The following is a 21,889-nucleotide window of genomic DNA, read 5'->3' on the forward strand; positions in this document are numbered from 1 at the left end:
TATAGGACGAAGCTTTATCAAGATGGCTATCTACGAAGCTAGAACATCATCTATCATCTAGACCAAAAAGTCGTAGACTACCTAGTTATCTACGGATCTAATTAGTTATAGGCGGTTACAGCATATTCTTATAAATCAATTTTTTCGCATATGCCAAATAACTATCCCGTTGCTACGACTACTGTATAGAATATTATTATGTAAGAATTAATGGTTAGAACGTTGAACTTGTTAAGGTCGTCTTTTTGATAACGAATCGGGCACCATTAACTAGCTAGATAAAAACTAATTTAAAGAAGCTCTTAGATCTAAAAACTTTAACTTCCAAGTAGTAATTCGATGTATAGGTAACGTGAGAAAAAAGGTGGGTGTAAAAACAAAACCTGGATCATGTTATAGATAGGATTGAAGTTTACTTGTAGCAAAGAGGCAATTACAGCGGTCTATAAATACGATGTTTTTTGCTAAATGTCTTATTGTATTTTTGCTCGAATTTTTTTCCGATCCATATATTCTTATGGTTTCTCTGTGCAAATGAATTCCTCGAAACCGTTATTTGTTAACTTCACGTTTAGCAGAGTATTTTAAACACTGCTTTTTGTATTACATTAATACAATAACTTTTTTAGACCTGGTGATAAAGCTAAGACATTGAATTAAGATCGAATTATAATATAGCTTAGAAGCTAGAATAACTTCCCATTAATAAAAAGCAAGTAGAAACCAAAAAAAAACGAAAATTATTCGTTAAAACTTGACCAATAATGAGAATCTTTAACGTTTCGTGCATAATTCTGTAGTCGAACTCAACTTTGACTTTCAGAAGTGTGAATCATCTTATAGTTCAAGAAGATAAAAGGAATGAGGCTAAACTTGTACCTTAATTGGAATAATATTTCGCTCACAACTAAACGCAGCACTGTCATAAAAACGATTATTCACACGTGCGACAATCTAACAGCAAGCTTGATTTTGTGACTCTTATGTGGAACTTGAGACACACGTGTCTACGATTATATTAGACGTCAACAACAAGACCATAATAATTTTCTTATAACGCATCAATTTGCTTATTCTTTAAATACGTCATGTTATAAAGCTTATGTAGAATGCAAACCTTGTATGTACATATCTTGAACACAAATATTTGTTGAAAGCAGCATGTAATATGTATGTAATAAATAATTGCGATACTTATTACAAATTACACCTTGGCTCATTAAAGCAATAAGCCAATGCTCTAATTAAAATACGAGTCTTTTCTGTCATTAACTGCATGCAAACACAGTGGAAAATAGAAACAACAAGTAGGAGCAGAAACCGCTAAGTTTATTAGTTATATAGGATAATACATGGACTTCAATGAGAGCTACCTGTAGATCAATGTATTTGAACGATGGTTTTACACGAAAATTAAGGACTTTTTGGCACAGTATTTTTGACACGAATTCTACCGCTTCAGATGTTTCATTTTATCAAAGGTATGGCGAAATAGTAGCATATCTTTTTTCTTTCCAGTCATGTCATATAGAAAGCCTATTGATGCCAATTAGGTAGCTAATGTAATGTTTTAAATTAAATGACCTAGCTTGTAAAGCTAGATTTTTATTAAGCCGTCCGATTGGTTCACTTAATGCCCACACCTTGATGTATAATCGATATAGTCGCAGAAAGCTACAATAGGCCATGTATGCATTTGTACGTCGAACTATTGTTCTTAACGGCTAACTATACATCCATAAAAATTACCTTAATTGAACTTTTTAAGGCTGCTTCGAAACGCCCTTTCTTTCGCTCGTTTTGGACAGCGTACATAACGGAAAGCCGATGCGACAAGTAGACCCGCATTAATGATGTACGTAGTTACACAGACGATGCAAAGATCCTCGAGGACAAAGAATAGGACAGCGGCCAGGTATAACGACATGCCATTAGCCAAAAAGCTAAGTAAGACTGTGAGCAACAGCACGTTTGGTTGATGCAGAAATCCTGTTAGAATAAATATATATCATCAGTATGTATAAAGTCCTATACTTTTAGCAGCATTAGCCCTGTAATGACTTTTGATTGCATCTAGTAATTTTAATAAATCCGTCATTTTTAAGACTATTGCGTGGGTATACGGAGGCATCCACAGGATATTCGTCTATCGTATCAATATGTCTAGCGACATTTTAAGGTGTAATTCATCAAGAATAATTGATGAGATATCCTGATTTCCACATAGCACCTACCAAGACAAAAAAGAATCATATAGAAGACGATGCCAAGTGCACAATTGGGCATGTTCAGGGCAGAATCGTGACCAAAGAGGCGACCCAGAAGTCCAAATCCACGGGAGTACCTGTAAATGTACATACACATACGATGACTGCTCAGAATATCTAATAGACGCGAAACAAAATTTAAACAAGCAAAGCGAAAAAGATATTTTTACTATGTGTCTACGAGCCTTGTTCTAAGTAATATGATCACTGACATAAAAGAATTGCTCTCAAAAATTTACATTTAGTAACAAACTGATTATATGCAGTCTAATAAAGTAGTAAACAACAATGTTAGTCTCTTTTTAAGCAAAATGCTTTAAATCATTATCTGAACGAATTGAGCAATGGCGCGATAATTTCAATAATATATTTTTACATCGACTAAATATATCCGTCATTATCAACTATTAGTGACACACCTGCGTAACAGGAAATTCGCTTAAAAATAAATAAGGTCTCAACTTAATAAAGATAAATTTTAACCTATAGCATGTTTCAGTAACAAAACGATAATCACTTTGGATTTTGAAAATTGACGTCGTACTTTAGCATTTGCTTGTAATATGTCTTTTTTTTTTAACCATTCCTAACAGCAGTTTAATAACAATGTCCCAACATAGGTTCGTAGATAGTAGATACTTACTCAGACGTGAGAACCCTGGAACAACTGATGTGCTCAGCTAGATCGCACAGTGACTTGTAGTCCGGTTGGCGAGCTACGGTAGATAGATAGACACATAGCCATTATTCATGATTATAACTACAATTTCAGCAGATAGATTCCAGTAAAAACGCAAAACAGGCAGAGGGAGCAAATACTGGATAAATTGGCAGCACTTAGTCATCTAAATTGATAGTTTCATATAGAAATAGACCCCTTTTTGTCTATCAGGACAATTTATATTGTTCACATGTGTATAATGATTGTTTCTGAAAAAAGTGAAAAATAAGGCATTGGATTGACTAACTTTTGTTAATTTCGACGTAAAGAGCGTACATAGAAATGCTAATTCCCGCCGCGCACAGTACGTGATGTGCCAACTGGGCTCTTCGATATGGATGCCAGTGCCCCAAAGCGGACAGAATATCCTGCAGGATACCATAATCAGAGGACCTTCTCGCTTGCAAGCTCATTGCGCTAGTTTACGTCCTCATTCTGAAGTCGCCCGACGTTAACCGTTCATTCGAATGGGATGTATGCCGACCGTTCAAACTTCAGATCTATTAAAAATAACGACAGTTAAATTAATATTCCGCCGACTAGCTTTTTTAAAAGCCGTTAATTGAAGAACGTTAAATAATCGATATAAGCGCCAAGAACGTTCAGTTTATTTACGTCGTATGCACGTCACGTAGATTGAACGTCTTTTTAATGATAGATCAAATTTTATATTGCAAGTTCAGAATTCGGTTCGTTTCAAACGGCTGTTTTCTGTTATGGAGCCTATACCAATATTCGATATAGCTATCAACTTGGAGAATTCTAAATGACCATGCGTAGATTCTAGTCCTGTTAGAGCACGATATATTTAAAGCTTTGCTTTACTTGTTTACATTGGTTTGGATGGCCAACATTTTTTTGTTATTATTATTAATACTATTGTTCTCACCGTGTTGCTTTGTTTATATCAAGCTATGAAACCACAACAGAGATATATCGTTCATCTTTCATTTTCCTCTGTGTCAACCATAGGGTATTACGTTGCACACTGTCACCTTTAGCTAAGGAAATTGATTGCCTGCACGTAGTCTCCGGAAGCTATTGTGTTAAAGCCGCACGTGGCATTACTTTCATTCCCGGCGATACAAATAGCCATGATCGACTTCATTATAGATAGCCACTGTCTAGCAACAACCTTCATGCGCAGCTAAGATTGACGTCTCGCTGCTGGTCTGCTAGCTGTCAACTGCGAAGACTAGGATTACACGTAACTTTATTGAAGTACTTCAGTAATAATGATAATAGTATTCTGCTAGTCAAATGGCCGCAAATTGAGCACTCGCTCCTATTTTTCTTTAAGAATAGATGGGCTCCTCAAACCGAAGGTTTCCGCGAGTTACTTTGCCAGTCACGACTCACTTCGCGGCGACGCAAGCTACATTAGAGGATCAACCTTTATATGTGCTTTCAGTATCAACATTCTCCAGCTCACCGAGTGCCCTCTGCCCCTACGATTGAAGACTCTCCCTCTCTCTGCGATTTTTATGTAGCCCGGAAGAATTAAAATTACTTGTTCTTCCTAATCATTTTTTTTAAATTTGTTTTTTATGTCGGTTCATAGTAGCATATGAGAAACAGAGCTTAATGGAATGAAAGTGAAAAACGCTAAAAAGACATATGATTTTGTTAAGCCAGGACACCCCATGCGATAATCAAGTCAAAGTGCCACCAGACGACAATATCTCCCGCCATAACAACAACACTAGCAAAAGCACACGGTGCGCGAAAGAACGTTTAGTAAAGTAGAACATGTGCGTTGCGTTTTTTAGCAGCTGTACTTCTATGATAAATGTCGTTAAATAAATTATCTGTTTATATGTAACACAGTCGGACTAGAAACATTATACGAGTTCTATTAAATAGAGGGAGGTTAAATTTCTGGAAATAAGTGATATGTTGCGGTGAACTTTATTCAAAAGTGTCATGGAATCGAATTTAATCGGTCTAAGCTAACATGAATGTGGCCTTTTGATCGGATTTTCTATTCCTGGTAAAGACTGGTATTAGCTATAGGGGTTTCCAACTATTTTCCACAGCTTGCATCCTAACTTCCGAGGTAATGAGTGGATACATTGTTTACAATTAAAATGTTCTAAAAACAACTAAAATGCACGTCAGTACCTTGTTTACGTAGAACTGTTTACAATGTCTGGAACTGTACTTTGTGTACGTCAGTTGGGTAATTTACAAAACAGCTCATTTTTGTTTAAATATGATGAAACCTAACTCCCGAGTGGAAATGTTTTTTTTTTGAAAAATTGTTTTCTTTTTATTAATTGTGTGGTTTGTTGAAATAATCAAGCATATGCTCGTGGTAATCTACGAGTTTCTATTAAATAGCCTAATAATTATGCAAGTATTATTTAAATCACGACACCCTAACGATATAGCCCGTAATTTATAAGATCGGGCACTGTTATGCAGCGGTATTTTTAAGAACGGTACCAAGATTCGTAATGAAGCAAGGGGATACCAGCAAATGAGAACAAAATTTGAAAATTCTCTAAATGTTCAGACTCTACCTAAAAGTTAAAATCTACCTTACATTAAGCCTGTGCATTTTCAGAGGACGTCCTGCGCTATGTTTCGAGTCCGCTTAGCCGTTCAGGGAGTATACAAAAGGAACTATGTCAGCGACAGTCCACCAAATATCAAAAATAGTGTAATGACATTACCAAAATACAGGCGTTATCTAAAGCCGGTTGATCCAAAATTGGAGGAGAAATATGCCAGTGCAAGGGTGGAACAAGGATGGTCCCGTGAGTGGGCTGAAGCTGAGAGCAGAGAATCGGACAAACTGAGCTTATTTGAAAACGATAACTACGGGAATAATAAGCACAACCTATTCAGAATGGTAAGCGACCATGCGACGTATCAATATTTACTTTTCACCACTTCTTATAAATCTGTTTTAAGGCGGAATTTACGACTGGCCCACTGATATCTAGTGCTGCCCTTACGAGCCATTCCCAATGTTGACCAGATTTACGAATAAATATTTGGATTTCGTAAGCCTTAATAGGAGTTGTTTTGCATGAATTATATATCTAAAACCACTGTAGCGCGATGAGCACATTTCCGTTGTTCAATGGACGCCCTACTATATTCTACCAGAGTGTTTATTTGCTAGAACGGTTGCATTGGTTTGGAGGGTTCAAGAATTCGTGTGTCAATGTTTACAATGAAGCTGGGCGAACTTGCGATGATCATTTCACGAGTTTACGTTCTCTCTGCATCTGTATCCAGGACAAAAGTCTATAATAAGGAATCCACAATTTCTATCATAGGTTCTACCGCCACCGAATATCACTGGAGATCTTCACCTTGGTCATGCAATAACTGTTGCCATTGAAGATGCGATCTGTAGATACCGGCGGCTCAATGGAGATCAGGTCATTTGGATACCTGGTACGTAACCGGTACCAATATATCGATCATAACCACGTTGTCAGCATCGACATTTTCATCCTGATCGGCCATTTCAATAGTCAACTGAAATCGAACTAAAAAAAAGTGTTGCATATAAGCGGTATAAATAGAGTTATTAGTAATTCTATATAAAGTCTTAGACAGCTCCCAGTAGCTAAATTTACGCGACCATATTATGTAAAAAAAATTGACGTATTCATTTTTGATCAGGGACGGATCACGCTGGTATCGCAACACAGGCAGTACTGGACCGTAAGATTGCTAGAGAGGCTGAGCTGAACAGCCAACCATCCGCTAACCAAAATAGTCACTGGAGTACAAAGGATGTGGAGTATCGCCTCAAGGTAGCTGAAAACTGGAAACTACAAAAGGTGAAAATCTGTTGAATAGATTAAAAGAGTTGTCGAACAAGTAAATCCATTTAACTTGCTAATATGTATCAGCTACAACACGACTATTACATGAAATCATAAATATAATTGGAAAAACAACATCTATTGTTCAGGAGGACAGAATCTTCGAGCAACTGGCTCGAATGGGCGCCTCGTTGAGTTGGAGCAGAAAACTCTTTACCATGGATGAAAAGATGAGCGCATGTGTCAACGAGGCCTTTGTTCGATTGTACCAACACGGATTCATATACAGGTAGGACCTAGTCTGACTAAATTATTTCGACTCACCACTTGATCAATTTTCTTGGTGCGTATATTTTCAGTTTCAAGGCCTACAAATACTTTTTTTTTTATAATACAACTTTTTCTAGAATGCACGCTACGCCTGTAACCAAACGCAGGACTCTTCTTAAACTTTAACTTCTAGTTATTTGGTTCCTTTTTTTTGGTGTAGGGAAATGTAAGGTGAAATAAGACAGGTTTATATTGAGGCACTGAAATGATCTTTTTTAAACCTGATACCGGCTGAACGGCCGGCAAACTGTAACATGCTCTCCAGGAACTTTTAATGTTGCAATGCAAGGCCGAGTTGAAATCGCCGGTTAGCTAAGGCAAATGTGTTTTACATAATTTGCCATAAATATTTTTGTTATTGTCATTTACTTGTCATCCGGCGATGTATCGTGCTTTAGGGATTTATAGTCAATGTCAGCCAAGCCGTGTATTCTTCTAGTTTTTATAATACCATAGTCGTATTATTTTATGTAATAGCCCTCTACATTAGTGAACTGAACATTTGGTAGCACAAATTGTAGCCATTCTTTTCTCAGAAACTAAACTTGATCTGGTATATTCGCCGTTACGACCCCGGAACGGATAGCGCTAAGCTGACACTTAAGACCTTCCGACAGTATACTACAGCGCTCTGAGCATCTCATTAAGGCTTTTTATCTTCACTTTGTGTAGTTTGTTAATCATTTTATTAAACAAAAAGCGCCGAAGCGCTGCCGTAGCTAATTAGTAAAAGAGATGACATGTTACTTCCGTGATTAGATTGTGTTGTAATCATGCATGTGAATTCAAATTAGGTGACAGTTACATCAGCGAAGTGATAAAGCTATAGTGTTATGTCAAGTTGGAATCAACGTCTTTGGTACTCTGCTACCTGGAATCTGTATTTGGTACTGAACCCTTAAATGAAAAATGTTACATTCGGCCATCTGGTGGGATTATATTTGTTAGAAGTGAGCCATATAATATAATGTAATTTTTTGAATTGTTTCTCTAAAGAAATATCTAATATCAATATACAAATAAGGACTCTATTTATTTGAATAGTAAAGTTGAACGTGATTGAGTTCGTCGCACGGCTAAAGCCAACGAGCCCATATTTTCAAACACAGAGCTATTAATGTTGTTTTATTAGAATAATGGATAATTTACGGAGTCTGTCTTTTGGTTCTTACGATTGAGAGCAACCGGCGACGGAGCTGTCCGCAGAAGCATTTTCACTTTTGAGGAAAAGTTGAAATAACGCTCTGTGATATCTCGTAGGCCCCGGTTGATTATCAGCCTATTGAAGGAAAAAAAAAGTCATTTTCTGTCAATGCGTTTGCGTTCAGCGGAACTATTTTTGTCTTCTAAAACTCTTTTAAGATATTGGCAATCATAAATTGTCTCCCGTATTCACTTTTTGCCAATCCGGTTATTCCGTATATTATGATCTTTCAACTGTAAGTAGTAACATATTTCTGTCGAGCTGTATAAAGTCGAATTTTAAAAAACCAAAAGACTGCCACATCCAGGAATGGTAAGAATTTATTCGAGCGTTGTGGAGAAGATATAGCGACATAGACGCCGTCCTCCAAAGTCACTTGATCAAATTTAGATTCATATTTGCCACCTAATCATTTATTTGCTCACCAAGCATGGCCCCTCTAGGGAACAGTCAATGGTTTTAATGAAACGCTTACAGTATTTCCTTTGCGATCCAGTCAGGGAGATTTACAAAGCCCGGACCCTTACCGTTTGCAGTCGTGGGCATGTATTCCTAGTTACGTAGGTGCTACTTAGAAATCACTGCGGAATTCTGTTAGCACTTGCGGACATGAATGTAAGTATGGTAGCGAAAGTTTCGCGTTGTTGTGATGTCTTTCGAACAACAGACTGCTTTTTATTATGGGCTGCCACTTCTAGAGGGTTCATTACAGTAAGGAGGGACGCTTAGATTATTAATACGCTAGATTAATAATACCTAAACGAGTAAAATTATACAATCATTCATGCCTTGAGATTCTCGAAAAAACTTTAAGCGCTTTCTTATTAAAGCTCACTGTGCGTGCAGAGCTACTTTTTACACAGCCTCGGAGTACGTTCTGTCTTTTTTATATGGACGTGTCGTTTTGAAATTTTAAGTTAATTAGGAGCTTACTATCTTTTACAGAACGAGACAAGGGATGTGACCTTGGTCAGTCGTGTTCGAGCAATAACGGTACTGAGTACTAGGGTTAATTGTTCTAAGAAGAATAATCGCTTGAAACATAGCATATTACGCGGATAATACCTATATAGCGTCATTTGACTTATTTAGGAACATGATGCATTCGAAAATATGACACGTTTGGGAATGTGATAGATTTGTCAGCAACATTGGGCAACCTCGATGATACGCTATGATAACATGATTATTTCCTTATGCTGTGAAACAGATTGGTTGACTGAATTCAAAATAATAAGCACGTCCGTAGAGATATGAGGAGCAATATATGTACAACTTCTGTGGGTTGAGACTCTATGCTTAGCGTTTAGTTATATCGGCGATAGAACTCAATCAAATGGCAAAACGTAACGCTTTCATTTTGGCATTGTAAATGTATCTCTGCGACAGGCAAAGCTATGCTAGAGAAATGAAGTAATCATATTGGTTCTCTATTGTTCAGTAAAGGTTCGATAGAATGTAAAAAATACCTCCCATATAGCTCCAACATTTCAAATTTAGCTTAAAAAACCAGTAACCTAAATTGGGTTAAACGCTTTCTAATTCGTGTACATCTAAAAGTGTTAACTTGAGAGCACCGTTCAGTTGCTAGAAAAATGAGGTGGCTCATGTAGTCTCTGTTTCATACAGTCCCGCTCTTCGCTTGATAAAAAAACTGGTGTATATATATAGGTATATATATACAACAGTTTTTCTTAGGATCAACATAGTACATCGAGAACGGCGTAGACTTAGATCGGAGAGCTCCCAACGCAATCTATAGGTCGGAAAGTTGTAATTATCTCAAATACTATTAATATTGTTCAACGTTATGTATCTGTTTCTTTGATGTGATCATCTACGATATTTTGTGTCATATGTAAATTTTTCGTTTTAGAAATAAACGTTTGGTGAATTGGTGTACGAAACTGCAGACAACGTTATCGGATATCGAGGTTGACTATATTGACGTCCAGCCGAATCAAAAACTTGATGGAGTTAATATGGGTTGCATGCACAACTTTGCCTATCCTATCTATCAAGGTGAGTATTATGTGTAGTTTAATTATTTATCGTGCTCTTGCGGATTTTCACATATAGTCTTTGAAAGCACTTAGGCGATTCGTAGTATGCACAAGCTTGGAATATATAATCGATGGAATTGCTCTACGCATCCAGATTTTACTCGAGCACATTTTTCTTATTAACCTAACACTACAACCTTTGAAATAATGGAATAAAATTAAAACTTTGTGTTTTATCGACGATTTCTATTCTGCTTGCTAACCAATATACTCGTGCCATATGACTTAATTAATGAGGCGGTAATACTGGTGGAAGCAATGGTGATGACAACGGTCGCGGCGAGGTTATTGTGAGCACTGGTCGATTGGAAACCATGCTAGCGGATGTCGCTATTGCAGTCCATCCAGAGGATAAGAGGTAACTATCTAGGCTATGTTAGAATTGCTAGAAGTGGGTGTCTAGTATTTCAAAGCGCTTTCTAACTGAATAGTCCTAAATATTAAATGATGTTCATAGTGATGTCAAGATTTGGTTTTCGTTAAAAAAACAGTGTAGCGAATTTGAATCATTTCTGAAAAAAAAACTTTGCGATTAACAGCTAGAGATATGACAGTCATAAATCCTAAACCCCCACAGTACATTCAATGTTATTTCAAAATCGTCAATGTGTGCAATTGCCAGGTATTCACATTTAGAGCATCTGAAGACACTACTGGAACATCCCCTCACAGGAAGAAAACTTATTCTCATTAAGGATTCGGAGGTACATGTAACATCAATTTGTTAAGTGAATCGTCAAACAATATTGCTATCTATAACGAAAAGGAAAATATAAGCCAAGAGTCTCATTCGCTTATTGTAAAAAGATGATCCTTTGAATTTCGTTATTAAGCATTATTTTTGCGCTGAGATTACCCCGGAAAGGCTTATAAACAACCTAAAGATGGCATCAACATAATTAGTAGTTTTGAAGTGTTTGTTTAAACTTAAACTCAAATTATTAAGCTTGACGCCTGAGTAGGTGGATATTAACAGTGGCACAGGGGCAATGAAAGTCACACCTGCGTACTCAAAGATCGACTATGAAATGTGTCAACGACACGGCGTATCAGACTTTGTTGAGTGTTTTGATGATCGCGGCAGACTTACTCTGGAAGGTTTTCAAGGATATAATAGAGCTACTGCAACGGATAAGATTAAAGCCAAATTAGAAGAACGTGGACTATACAGGTGTGAAACTAAAGTAATTTGCCTATACAACAAAATGCACATATATATTTTCATTCAAAAGGTTGAATCCACAGGGTTCGAACTGGTTTTATGTTTGCATTACTCTAAATTTAAACTAATACTTATATTGAGACATGTAATTGTATCTTGAAGTCGTGGCGAATTATATATATATATATATCATCAGGTGGTCGGAAAGTTCTAACGCTTTTTAAACCAAGATTAAACCAAATATTTTAAATATTATAGAACATTACTACTAAATAAAATGTACGCTAAAATTAGGATCGCCCGAAGTTCATATTTAGTAACTACCTCTTAATTAAGTGGCAGCTTTTATTTTAGTAACACGTATCCAGTAAATGTTTCATTTAGGGGTTCGAAAGCAGTTACGCGCTCCATACCGATATGCAGTCGTACTGGTACCCTCGTTGATCAACGGTTGAGACCACAGTGGTATCTTAAGTGTGATGATTTGGCTCAAAGAGCACTTGAAGAGGTAAATGACATTAATATATTCCATTTATGGTTCCTCATAGGACATATCCTACTGTTGAACTCTAAGCTCGTGGATTTCATATTAACAATTAATCTAACTGATTTCATAATCGTGTCAATATGGCGTACTGTGCAAAGGTGTGCATAAAATAAGTACTAATTGTTGCGTATAGATTACTTAAATGATACTACGCATTATTTATATATCTCGTATTGAAACTGCTAGTCTTAGTGGAATTTCTGTGCGTAATTTGTGTACATATTTAAATGTGTGTATATTTTTTAAGAAGTAGCGGGTTTTAGGATAATTATTTCAAAGTCTGCTATTTTTCTTTTGATGACCATGCGTCCTGTATGACTTTAGTCCAAAGTTGTATTGTACTGGCCAGACAGTATACCATGTGCCGCTTTGATTAAGTATGCTTTTTCTGGTTCTATCCTTTTTCAACACTGAGGTCGAAAGTGGCAGAGTAAGTATGGTACCAGCCTACCATGCAAAGATCTGGAAGGACTGGATGTCTAAGCCGCAAGACTGGTGCATTTCACGTCAACTTTGGTGGGGGCATCGTATTCCAGCTTACAGGTAACTAACTAAACATAATCCTTTTGCTAAAGTGTTCGTAAGTCTTATCCAAGAATTTATTTGACTCTGTTTATAACCACCCCATATTTTGCTCTATTGGCATATCTCTGAACCATATGTGGGTTACCTAATTGCTGACCACATTCAGCTACGAACCCTGACGGTACTATTGGTGCCTTTCAAGTTGCCCTTGCTTATACTGCACCGCCTCCTTTTGCGCAAGTCTTCACAAACATTTAAATTAAACAAAAAGCATCAAGACAAAAAAAATCTCTGTTGGATCCCTCTTCCTGAACTGGAAACTATGCTATCCAACCCTAATTTTTCATCGAGGACTTTATCCATAAAACGTTTACTCAAAGCCGTTTACCTGCTTAAGGCTTCTGTAAAAAATGGAGTAGCTTTTTTGCAAGCTATGTTGGGCTTGGTCTTAGGTAAATATCAGTTCCCTTTGTGAATGACATTGAGAATTTCCTCGCTCCTCGCTTCTAAACAATGACTCGGCGATTCACCCAGGCGCGACCAATGTGAGCAATAGTTTTTTCTTCCTTTTCCTTTCATCTGAGTCCAGTAAACATTTCGATTCTCATCCTTGTACGTAGTACATCTTCCGGTGGCCGCCCCTTCCGCGCTTATCCCTTTCACCGATAGGTCCAGCTCTAAGCATTAAATTGTCAATCTTCTACTAGTTTCCTTAGTTTTAACACGCAACAGTGCTTATCCATTGTTCATTTCTGACCGCCTCCAAAATAGCTATTGTTACTCCTGTTCACAACAGCAAATGAGCAAGAGATCATCTCAGATCTTACCGGTTCATAACCATAGTCCATTTCTTAGTTAAAACTTTCGAACGATGCACATTTACTAGCCTCGACCCTATCTCAAATCCAATTTTCTCCTGTCTCTCTATCAGTTTGGCTTTCGAAAGGGTTTGTGCAGCAAGGGGGCTTTTTGGGTGGTCTTCAGTGATGTAAAAATGTATGTCGTGGACGACAGTAAGTGATCGGATCATACTACTCTTAATTAAATGTTATTCAACCATGAATTCTCTGGCGATATCTGTCTAGGTTTCGAGGTGTCTAACTGGCAGATTAATTTAATTCAATTTAATTCAGCGTTTCAAAAATTCCATATGCTCCTGTGCGACTTTTAAAAGCATCCGTCAGGGCGTGGATCGAAGGTCTGTTTTATTTCTACTCTCCCTTTCTTTATTCATGAGAATTCAAAATTATCACAGCTTTTGCTGATGAGGCGACAACACGCGTTAAAATGAGAAAACACTCTGGCCACTGTGGCTGTGACAACAGGTAACTCCTTATGCAGTACATCTAATTATTTGAAAGAATCTCGTTACTCTACTCAAAAGCTTTGTAACAGTTATTTCTTTCAAGGGACCCCATTGATAATTTCGCATCCTCTCTTTTTACCTGTTCCTTCACTTTAATAAACAGATCAATTAGATAAACCGTCCGACTACCCTTATTGGCGTTATTCTCATTATTATTGTACTTTTATTCGTTTACCTTTACTCATTTTGTTGTTTTGATTTTTCATATACTCCCTCGTCAAACCCCTGCAACCTCACTAGTTACTAAAAGCCACTGAATATTAGATATCGTAAATATGGATGTGGTAGCTTGACCTTCAATGAATGCCGTACGAAGTTCAAACGGGTTATCAGTGCACCCAAGTCTTAGAAATATTTTCCTTTTCCGTCAGGTTGCCTTCATCGGCCGACAATTCCAAGGCTTCATGGATTGTGACAACAGACGATCGATCAGTGCCTCCTGGAGCTGAGAGGGATACGGATGTTTTAGATACATGGTTTTCTTCCGCGTTATATCCCCTCGTCGCGTTTGGCTGGCCCAAGGTGCTTATCTTCATCTTTATGAGTATAAGTAGTCTATTGCGCTGCTATAGCGGTCCTTTTGAAGTCGCCTAAATATCCAGTAACAATCTATTTTCATTCTCATATTTTTATGAAAACATTATAGGTGAGTCGCCCTCCAACGTTGAACCTCATGGAAACGGGCCATGATATCCTGAAGTTCTGGGTGGCACGAATGATGATAGTTTCCTTAGCTTTGACAGACCGGCCACCGTTTAAAAAGGTAACGGGCTTTCAATCTATCCGCATGTACGGCTATTCGCATATAAGTCGCATATACGGTCTTATTTTGTTGAAAAAGAAAATATAGTTTAGAAAGGATAATAGATATCTATAGTTCGAGTACAAATTTAAAGGTTTTTAATGAATTCTTACACTTGTAGTGCCAGAGAGTCTATTTAAATTAGACGATAGTTGTTATAGAAATTCAGTTCTTTTCTAGATAGTCCTGCATGGGTTGTTGCGTGATAGCAAAGGACAGAAAATGAGTAAAAGCCTTGGAAATGTGATTGATCCTCTTCATATCGTCGAAGGAGCATCTCCGGAACAACTTTATAAAGAGGTAGCTCATACACACAGTCAAATGTATATGTTTCAAGTTTTAATAATCAAACTTTGTATGGGAGCAATTTGAACATATTGTAGTTAAGCGCAGATTCGTTTACATGAAACGCTTTGCTGCTTTATTTAGTTGCGTCGCAAGAACGGAACATATTATTAAATTAGATTTATTAAATAAAACATATATTGGATTGATAATCTTTTTCCAGACAGAAAAGTTATTTGCAAAAGGTTACCTTAACGAGAAAGAAAAGAACCGCGCCCACCAACAAACAAGTCGACTTTTCCCCAAGGGTGTGCTTCCACATGGAGCTGACGCTTTGCGATTAGCCCTCCTGAGTTGCGATGTCTATATGGAAAATGTGTCATTTGATGTACAAAGGGTCATTACTGCAAGGAATTTCTGCAATAAAATATGGCAAGGTAAGGCAGCACTTTTCTGAATGTACGATCATACAGGTTAACTAATCCACATTATCTGTCATCTCAGATGTATTACTGTTGCCGAATTCTTATAATGTTGCATGTAAGATTTACCATCCCGAATACAGTCGGGATGGTAAAATAGCTATCGGGCAGTTAGTGTAGCAGGAGAAGTCGGTGTTCGGTTTCAGTGGGTGTGATAATCATATATATGGCTAACGCCACATATAAAAAAAAATACGTTTGTGGTTTGTAAGAAACACTTGAAATTGCGATTTCGCAAATTAATTTTCGAACTACTTGCTTATTGTGCTGAAACACAATATTATTATACGTATGTGCGGTATTTCAGGGGTTAGATTTTATACACAGGCTATAATGACTAACGTTTCGGAATCTAAAAAGCATCTTGAACCTTTTGATGTGTCGGCATCTGCGACACTAGACGAGTTTGATAAATGGATTTTGGCGCGCCTTCACAGTACCCAGGACACAGTAAAGAAATCATTTGAAACCTTTACTTCTCAAATCGCAGTAAACGAGCTTGAGAAGTTCTGGATAACTGGACTTTGCGATGTTTACCTCGTAAGTATTGATTGTACCAAGAAAGTATAGATTTTATAAAATTAGGTCGTGCCCGGAAATTTAACGTTTTTGATGATGGGAAGCATCACAGTGGGTCGAAGTTAGCCGATTAGCCGGTTAGTACCGATTTTGTTTATCAATAGCAACTATGAATGGCCATAAAAGTATAGCACACAGATCAAAATAGACTAAATTTACATTTCAAATTTCATGTTTGAAGCAGCACTAGCATTGCATCTGACAGCTCATCTTCAGTACGAAACTACCGTGCTTATCTCAAGATTAGGCCGTCACCAAATAAATGCAATAAACAGCCACATTGCCACTGCAGTTCACCATCGCGGGAACCATTATCAGCGATGCGTCGAACTATGCGGCTCGTATCTCTAAATGGTCATAGTGAGACAGCAACGGCAGCCACAGGAAGCTTATTTTAAGTAGTATTTACTCCCTTTACCTTTGCGTACAGGTTCACATGTTTTCATACCCCTGTATCATTGGCATCTGTGGCACCCTGAGTGGGCTTAGTCTTTCTCCCTCGCACCTATTTCAGACTTTGCGTTGCACGTAAACGATGGATTTGTTACTTTCACACAAATAACTCACACAAAAATCGTCTTATATGAATTCGAATAGTCTAATAAGCGTTAAGGAATCTGTTTGAAATCACACACTGGGCTAGATTTTATATGAAAGCTGAATAAGCTTATATCTAATTGTCAACAACGCGCTGTACCAACAAGGTCATTGTCGATTATGGAAACTGCGGCAAAGTTTTTCATCTTCTCAAGTTAGCTGATCATCTCCGTCATCTGTTTTAAATTTACTTCATAGAAAAAAACCATTTTCAGGCGCTACTTGCGTATAGGTAAACTTCACAATGAGTACTTACATTTGAAGTTGATGTTGTCTAAATAGGAGGCAAATGGAGCATTATCCTATTTCACTGTTGATTCATTAGGAGGTTATTAAACCGGACGTCTGGAATTCCACTTCCTGCTTTCCCAGACGCATTTCTGTACTTCGTGAAGTTATTCGAACATTTCTCATCATAGCGTCGCCGTTTCTACCGCATCTTACAGAAGAGCTTCATCACAAATTGCAGCTTATGGTAATTATTCATGACGAATGTCATGACTAAAAGTTATAAAAGAACAAAACTTATTTTATTGTCGGTTCTGCTGAATCGGTAAGAGATTTACTGAAACGGCGAAAATTCCATTTTCACTTATTCATTTTTAACTTGACGCATGTTCTGATTATATATTATGACTTATCTACGCGGTTAATTTTTTATGACCAACGTTTGTATTATATACGCATATGTGCAGTATTTACGTAATTGCACAACAACAATTATTCCTACTATTGATATAGATATAATGGAATCCAGAATATCATTGTGTGCTTTTATGATCCTTGTTGTTTCGAAACAGGCCGGTCTATCTAGAGAGGAGTGTACGTCAATTCATGCTCAACAGTGGCCTTCGACACGCCAGTGGCACAATGATGATGTTGTACATGACGTAGCGAAATTTTTGGATTCGCTAAGCCAAGTTCGAATGACAAAACAGCGCAAAGGACTTCCGCAAGCCGTAAAAGTTGGTCCCCTTTGCAGTTAAACTGAATAATGACGATTATAGTTATTTATGCTATCAAAAGCAGCTGTTCTAATTGAGACTTTTGACAAACCTTCTTCACATCGCTTTATTCCAGATACTGTCCGAGCTACGGCTAAACGAGAAGCGAAGAAAAATTGCTTGCCTGTTATGCAAGATCAAACCGGACCAAGTGGGGGAATCAAAGCAGATGTTGTGAATATGCTAAAAACCGAAACATAGTTAAGACATAAACAGGCGCGATAAATAGCACGGGAGGGTATTCAATAGTATGAGGGGCACGAAGCATCGCCTGCATACCTGCTTGAACTACAAATGCAGCGTTAACCTTAACGGAAATTTTCAGCATAGAAAAAACGGCTTAAAAATTACATATATTAATTTGTAAATAGGATGTATAACATATAGTAAAAACTGAATATTTAACGAGCATTTATTCATTGTTTGAGTCCTTTTGATGGAAAAGTCAGATGCTCACTACGCGAAATGAGGTCACTATGGTACAGGTGCTACAATTTCCTATTCGATGGTGCGGTTGACGTGTTTCCTAAAAACGTCAGCTTGATTTGAATTGAAAAATTTGAAATTCGTAGTAGGTCGTCTGATAGTTGATGAAATTGATTCATAGTTATACTTGAGTTATAACTTAAAAATTATTTCAAAATGCTAATAATAAAACTAAAATATAGAATCAAAGTATTAACAATATTTAGTGTTAGGATAGGGGTCAGTCTATCTTTAAAAATTTGTAATACGTTCACTTGTTTTTTATGAGCATAGAAATAAATTCAGTGTTAACCAATTATTGTCTATTTCTATTTTTATATTACAGCAAATTTTTAGAAAAGCGAGCAGGAATCTACTTGCTGGAACTAATCTCAAGTGGCTAGCTACTCTGGTATCGCAATATATGTAACAGTAAGTCATGTAATGAGAGAGACATTTTGTGTTGCAAAAGAATACGCTGAATATATGTCGTCTTGCTTACACTCTAGACTGCCACCCATTTTATTTTTTCTAAGTCCTGAACTAATAAATCCAGTTATTATTATTTATTTTTTCGACCCAATTAAAAAAAAACAAGCGAAGATTCACTTTACTCCTCGCTTTCAAATGATATTTGGCTATATGCATTACTCATATGTGCATACATGCATGTATACATGTATATGAAATCGTAAGATTTCTTTAGTTACATTATTGTAACATTTTATGTCTGCGACATTTACCTTCTAAGTGTTTGAAATGCCGTATAAATCTGTTCAGCGGATTGGTCGGATACCCCGCATATTCGTGTAATATCCCCAGCAGAACTGAAATTCAATTTAGTAAACACTTAGATTGATTTTAGTTAGTTAATGCAAAATAATGTTTAGTGTGTAAGGACTGATTGATATAATATAGCTTGAACGAAACAATTAAGAGCATGTGCTTATCATCCAGGCTTATTTTATCGAAGTTTGTGGAACTAATCACATATTCATTCCCATTCGCTTAGAAGTTACTTCACTAATGAATTTTATTTATTAAATATAAACATTTTTACTAAATGACTGAACTAAACGCAGGGATTTCTCAGACTTAGCTTTTTTTTTGCATACTCACTTTAATGAATGTCAAAAAAGGAAATAGTTTCAGAGGCCAACTCTGCTTCTTTTAGGTATTATGATTTGGCAGCCCAATCCCATGGATTTAACTGCTTCTTAGCAACTTGCAGATTAAAACTCGACTCGCCAAGTGGCTGCAGGCCATATTTTCCTTACGTGATTGTCGAAATTTTAGCTTTTCACTGAATCAATAAGTCACATAGGGCTGAGTTGTTGATTTAACAATTTTTTGAGGACTCGACATTCATATAATTTTAGTGTCGCAGACTGAACTGCATAATTGTAATGAAAAGTGTAAAACATTAGCGCATCTCTCACTAAGTACTAGCGCAGAATGCACAATACTCAAAGATATCCATTTTAAGAAAGTTCGTGTAATAATACCACTTGCTCTTCCGAGCTATACAAATGCTGGTTTATAATAAGAATATCTGACTGAAATCAGCTATAAGAAAATGATGAAGAAAATGAACATACGCAAACTTACCACTGAAGCACATTTTGTGCACTTTTTTTATTTGCTAAAAGTTTGGTGGCTGTAGAGATGTTCAGATCCGGTACTTTTAATAGTCGACAAAGTTCTGCAGACTCGAGAAACCGCAAAAGGTTAGAGTTATCCACTGGAGAAGGGCCGACTAGACATTTCAGTAACATAAGAATGTCGACTGAAAAAATACGAGCATATTGCAACCATTTAGTCGCTTATATTCACTGATTCCGTCCTTCGCAAACTCTTTTTGCACTCGGCCACTATAAAGTTGGCAGTATAGCTTGTCATTGAGAGGGGTTCTCCTTTGGAGACGATATTTCGTTAGTAATTCGGGATTAAGCTGCTGTTATTAATGGACGTTTGTTATCAAATATAAAGCGACAGACAATTATTTTGTGCGCAAGAAATCTTTGGCTAAGCGAACGCACGTATATACCATCAGGCAGGTGTTCGAATATCGACATATTGACAACCCCATATAGTTTTAAAAAATTAAAAGCTTCATTATACACCCACCCTTGCGAAATTTACACTCAATTAGGATTAGTTAGCGTTAAAAGAGATTAAGCGGTAATTTTTGTCACAGTCTAAAGTAGTAATTATTACTTTTTAGCAGCAGCAAATGTTATACCACAATGAACATATCTTGAAAGAGTTCGTGCCTGGTACAGTCACTAGTAGAACTTTAGGTGGTTAGCACCTACCACAGAACGAAGTGTGCCTACATCCGGTTTCAAATCACATGTCCACAAGTTTAGCAGGCAAACACATTTTTATTGTACTTTTACGGGGACACAAAAACAAGATGCTTTTTACTATATTCGCAATTTAAATCGATTGCTTGATCATCGTAAAGTCTATCATATGGTATTTCTTATTATCACATCTATGATAGTTGATTAAATTCAAGATCTGCGAGTGATGATCCACTCGAGTTCGTACAAATATTTTGCTCGACTCATAAATACAGTTCTAAAGCACTTCTGTTTTTCGCGCATTCTTGTGTGTGTGTATGTATGCCGTATCATTTGCTTTGGGCATGAGACGGATTCATTTAGGTAAGATTCACTGGTGCACGGCTATTATGCTTAGGGACCTCTACCTTCTTCCAGAGCTTACTGTATCGTGTTGATGAGTCAACTGTTTAAAAGACCAACTATTTGAAATGGCTTTTGCAAAGTTGAGCTGCACATTCATCTCAACAGATCAATGCGTTACGAGACAATCTGAGGGTATGCTCGGAAGAAAAAAATTAATTTGAGTTTTTGTTCAGTGACGGCAGCCTAATCCTGGTCCAGGAAGATTAAGTCGACAAATCTAATAGGTTTTCTTCAAAATCTGCCAAAAGTTCTCTAACCTTTCCTAGATGATTAAGAGGCATAGGTCCGCATTTCGCATGATTTATGTGAAAATCAGGCTCAAAAAAGGATGTTCTACTTTGAAGCACGCTATGCACCGCAGGTTCTGCGGACTGGTGATTCGAGTATGTTGTTTTTGCAGTGCAATGTCTTGATCAAAAATATAAGATGTGCTGTATTTAGGAGGACGTATGGGCTTCGAAGAATCTGAGGCTCTGTGGTAAGTTTCCCAATTTGATAGGAGATATTGGCGGCAGCATCAGGAATAAATCGAACGGCTCAGGCTGGTGAATTTGGGCTTTGGACAGCGGTAAGGGAACAGTGGACCTTTTCGCATGCTCGCGAGTAGGCCATGACCATCGCATCTTCGACAATTTCTCAAAACAGTGCGATACGTAAGCGCGTAAATAGAAATTTCACTTTGAAGTGTATGTAATACCTTGTAGTAACTAGTGGATTTCCCATCCTTGCATCACAGCTTACGGTTGTATGATCCACAGAGAATAGAGCAAATTTCTTGTTGAACAAAGATGACATCATGATAACCCTGATCCTACATTGGACGATCTGTACCGCTTTTTGCAATCGGTTAAATTTCATGGGGCGCATTTTATCCGGGCAACTTTAACGCAGCTCGTAGTTGCTTTTTGCTCCCACAAGAAGAACAGACACTCATTTCTCATTATACAAAACTTACGACGTCTCGAGTAAACTAGCAGATCTAATTGATGAACTT

General features: G+C 37.2%; 3 protein-coding genes, 1 long non-coding RNA gene and 1 pseudogene across 14 annotated transcripts in view; 2 read left to right on the forward strand and 3 right to left on the reverse strand.

The window, feature by feature from the left end:
* Window positions 1-1,308: 1,308 nt before the first annotated feature.
* Vkor (Vitamin-K epoxide reductase) lies at window positions 1,309-5,672 on the reverse strand. 6 transcript variants are annotated; one of them, XM_086991389.1, is made up of 5 exons: window positions 5,534-5,672; window positions 3,265-3,488; window positions 2,911-2,983; window positions 2,235-2,344; window positions 1,309-1,989 (listed from the first exon to the last, which is right to left on the reverse strand). In XM_086991389.1, exons 2-5 carry the CDS (start codon window positions 3,368-3,370, stop codon window positions 1,751-1,753), a joined length of 528 nt encoding a protein of 175 aa, XP_086847515.1. In that variant the 5' UTR covers window positions 3,371-3,488; window positions 5,534-5,672; the 3' UTR covers window positions 1,309-1,750. The 6 variants fall into 6 exon arrangements, with proteins under 6 accessions (XP_086847515.1, XP_086847513.1, XP_086847514.1 ...); XM_086991387.1 differs by having other exon boundaries at window positions 3,236-3,488; XM_086991388.1 differs by lacking the exon at window positions 5,534-5,672 and adding an exon at window positions 3,984-4,414.
* Window positions 5,133-18,500, forward strand: LOC111251996 (valine--tRNA ligase, mitochondrial-like). Of its 3 annotated transcripts, none has more exons than XM_086991384.1 (19): window positions 5,133-5,154; window positions 5,555-5,842; window positions 6,276-6,396; window positions 6,628-6,788; window positions 6,923-7,062; window positions 10,184-10,329; window positions 10,608-10,728; window positions 10,993-11,074; window positions 11,333-11,541; window positions 11,917-12,040; window positions 12,495-12,622; window positions 14,342-14,492; window positions 14,617-14,733; window positions 14,953-15,072; window positions 15,281-15,494; window positions 15,847-16,079; window positions 17,041-17,190; window positions 17,516-17,680; window positions 17,796-18,500. In XM_086991384.1, the coding sequence occupies exons 1-19, from the start codon at window positions 5,134-5,136 to the stop codon at window positions 17,895-17,897; spliced, it is 2,793 nt and encodes a 930-aa protein (XP_086847510.1). In that variant the 5' UTR covers window position 5,133; the 3' UTR covers window positions 17,898-18,500. The 3 variants fall into 3 exon arrangements, 2 of the variants coding, with proteins under 2 accessions (XP_086847510.1, XP_086847511.1); XM_086991385.1 differs by lacking the exon at window positions 5,133-5,154 and adding an exon at window positions 5,279-5,302; XR_015329278.1 differs by lacking the exon at window positions 17,796-18,500 and having other exon boundaries at window positions 17,088-17,190; window positions 17,516-17,553.
* Window positions 6,334-21,889, reverse strand: part of LOC111251995 (uncharacterized) — a 29,760-nt gene continuing 14,204 nt past the window's right edge. The window contains exons 17-19 of one of the 4 annotated variants that reach the window (XM_022809229.2): window positions 19,793-19,970; window positions 18,928-19,011; window positions 6,334-6,491 (exon numbers count right to left, since the gene is read on the reverse strand). In XM_022809229.2, the coding sequence (XP_022664964.1) occupies window positions 6,470-6,491; window positions 18,928-19,011; window positions 19,793-19,970 (284 nt within the window). In that variant the 3' untranslated portion in view covers window positions 6,334-6,469. Of the gene's footprint in view, window positions 6,492-17,076; window positions 17,217-18,101; window positions 18,259-18,927; window positions 19,012-19,792; window positions 19,971-21,889 lie in introns of those variants that run through there. The other 3 variants (XM_022809228.2, XM_022809227.2, XM_086991381.1) reach the window with 3 other exon arrangements.
* On the reverse strand, window positions 11,839-15,420 carry LOC147755233 (uncharacterized). Its single transcript, XR_015329284.1, has 2 exons — window positions 15,308-15,420; window positions 11,839-14,793 (listed from the first exon to the last, which is right to left on the reverse strand). It is a non-coding gene; the product is annotated as an uncharacterized LOC147755233 (long non-coding RNA).
* On the forward strand, window positions 20,835-21,885 carry LOC147755234 (adenosine deaminase-like; annotated as a pseudogene).

This window comes from Varroa destructor, unplaced genomic scaffold (genome assembly GCF_002443255.2).
Source record: "Varroa destructor unplaced genomic scaffold, Vdes_3.0 BEIS01000005.1, whole genome shotgun sequence".
NCBI classification, from domain to species: Eukaryota; Metazoa; Arthropoda; class Arachnida; order Mesostigmata; family Varroidae; genus Varroa; species Varroa destructor.

What these genes read in the sequence shown, in the direction of transcription:
- LOC111251996 (XM_086991384.1), top strand. Translation starts at nt 5,134, where the DNA reads ATGTCTGGAACTGTACTTTGT. An exon ending in GTCCATCCAGAGGATAAGAG is followed by an intron (nt 10,729 to 10,992) that starts GTAACTATCTAG and finishes TGCAATTGCCAG; the next exon opens with GTATTCACATTTAGAGCATC. An exon ending in TTCTCATTAAGGATTCGGAG is followed by an intron (nt 11,075 to 11,332) that starts GTACATGTAACA and finishes ACGCCTGAGTAG; the next exon opens with GTGGATATTAACAGTGGCAC.
- Vkor (XM_086991387.1), bottom strand. Translation starts at nt 3,401, where the DNA reads ATGAGCTTGCAAGCGAGAAGGTCCTCTGATTATGGTATCCTGCAGGAT. An exon ending in TCCAGGGTTCTCACGTCTGA is followed by an intron (nt 2,345 to 2,910) that starts GTAAGTATCTAC and finishes GTACATTTACAG; the next exon opens with GTACTCCCGTGGATTTGGAC. An exon ending in TATGATTCTTTTTTGTCTTG is followed by an intron (nt 1,990 to 2,234) that starts GTAGGTGCTATG and finishes TTATTCTAACAG; the next exon opens with GATTTCTGCATCAACCAAAC.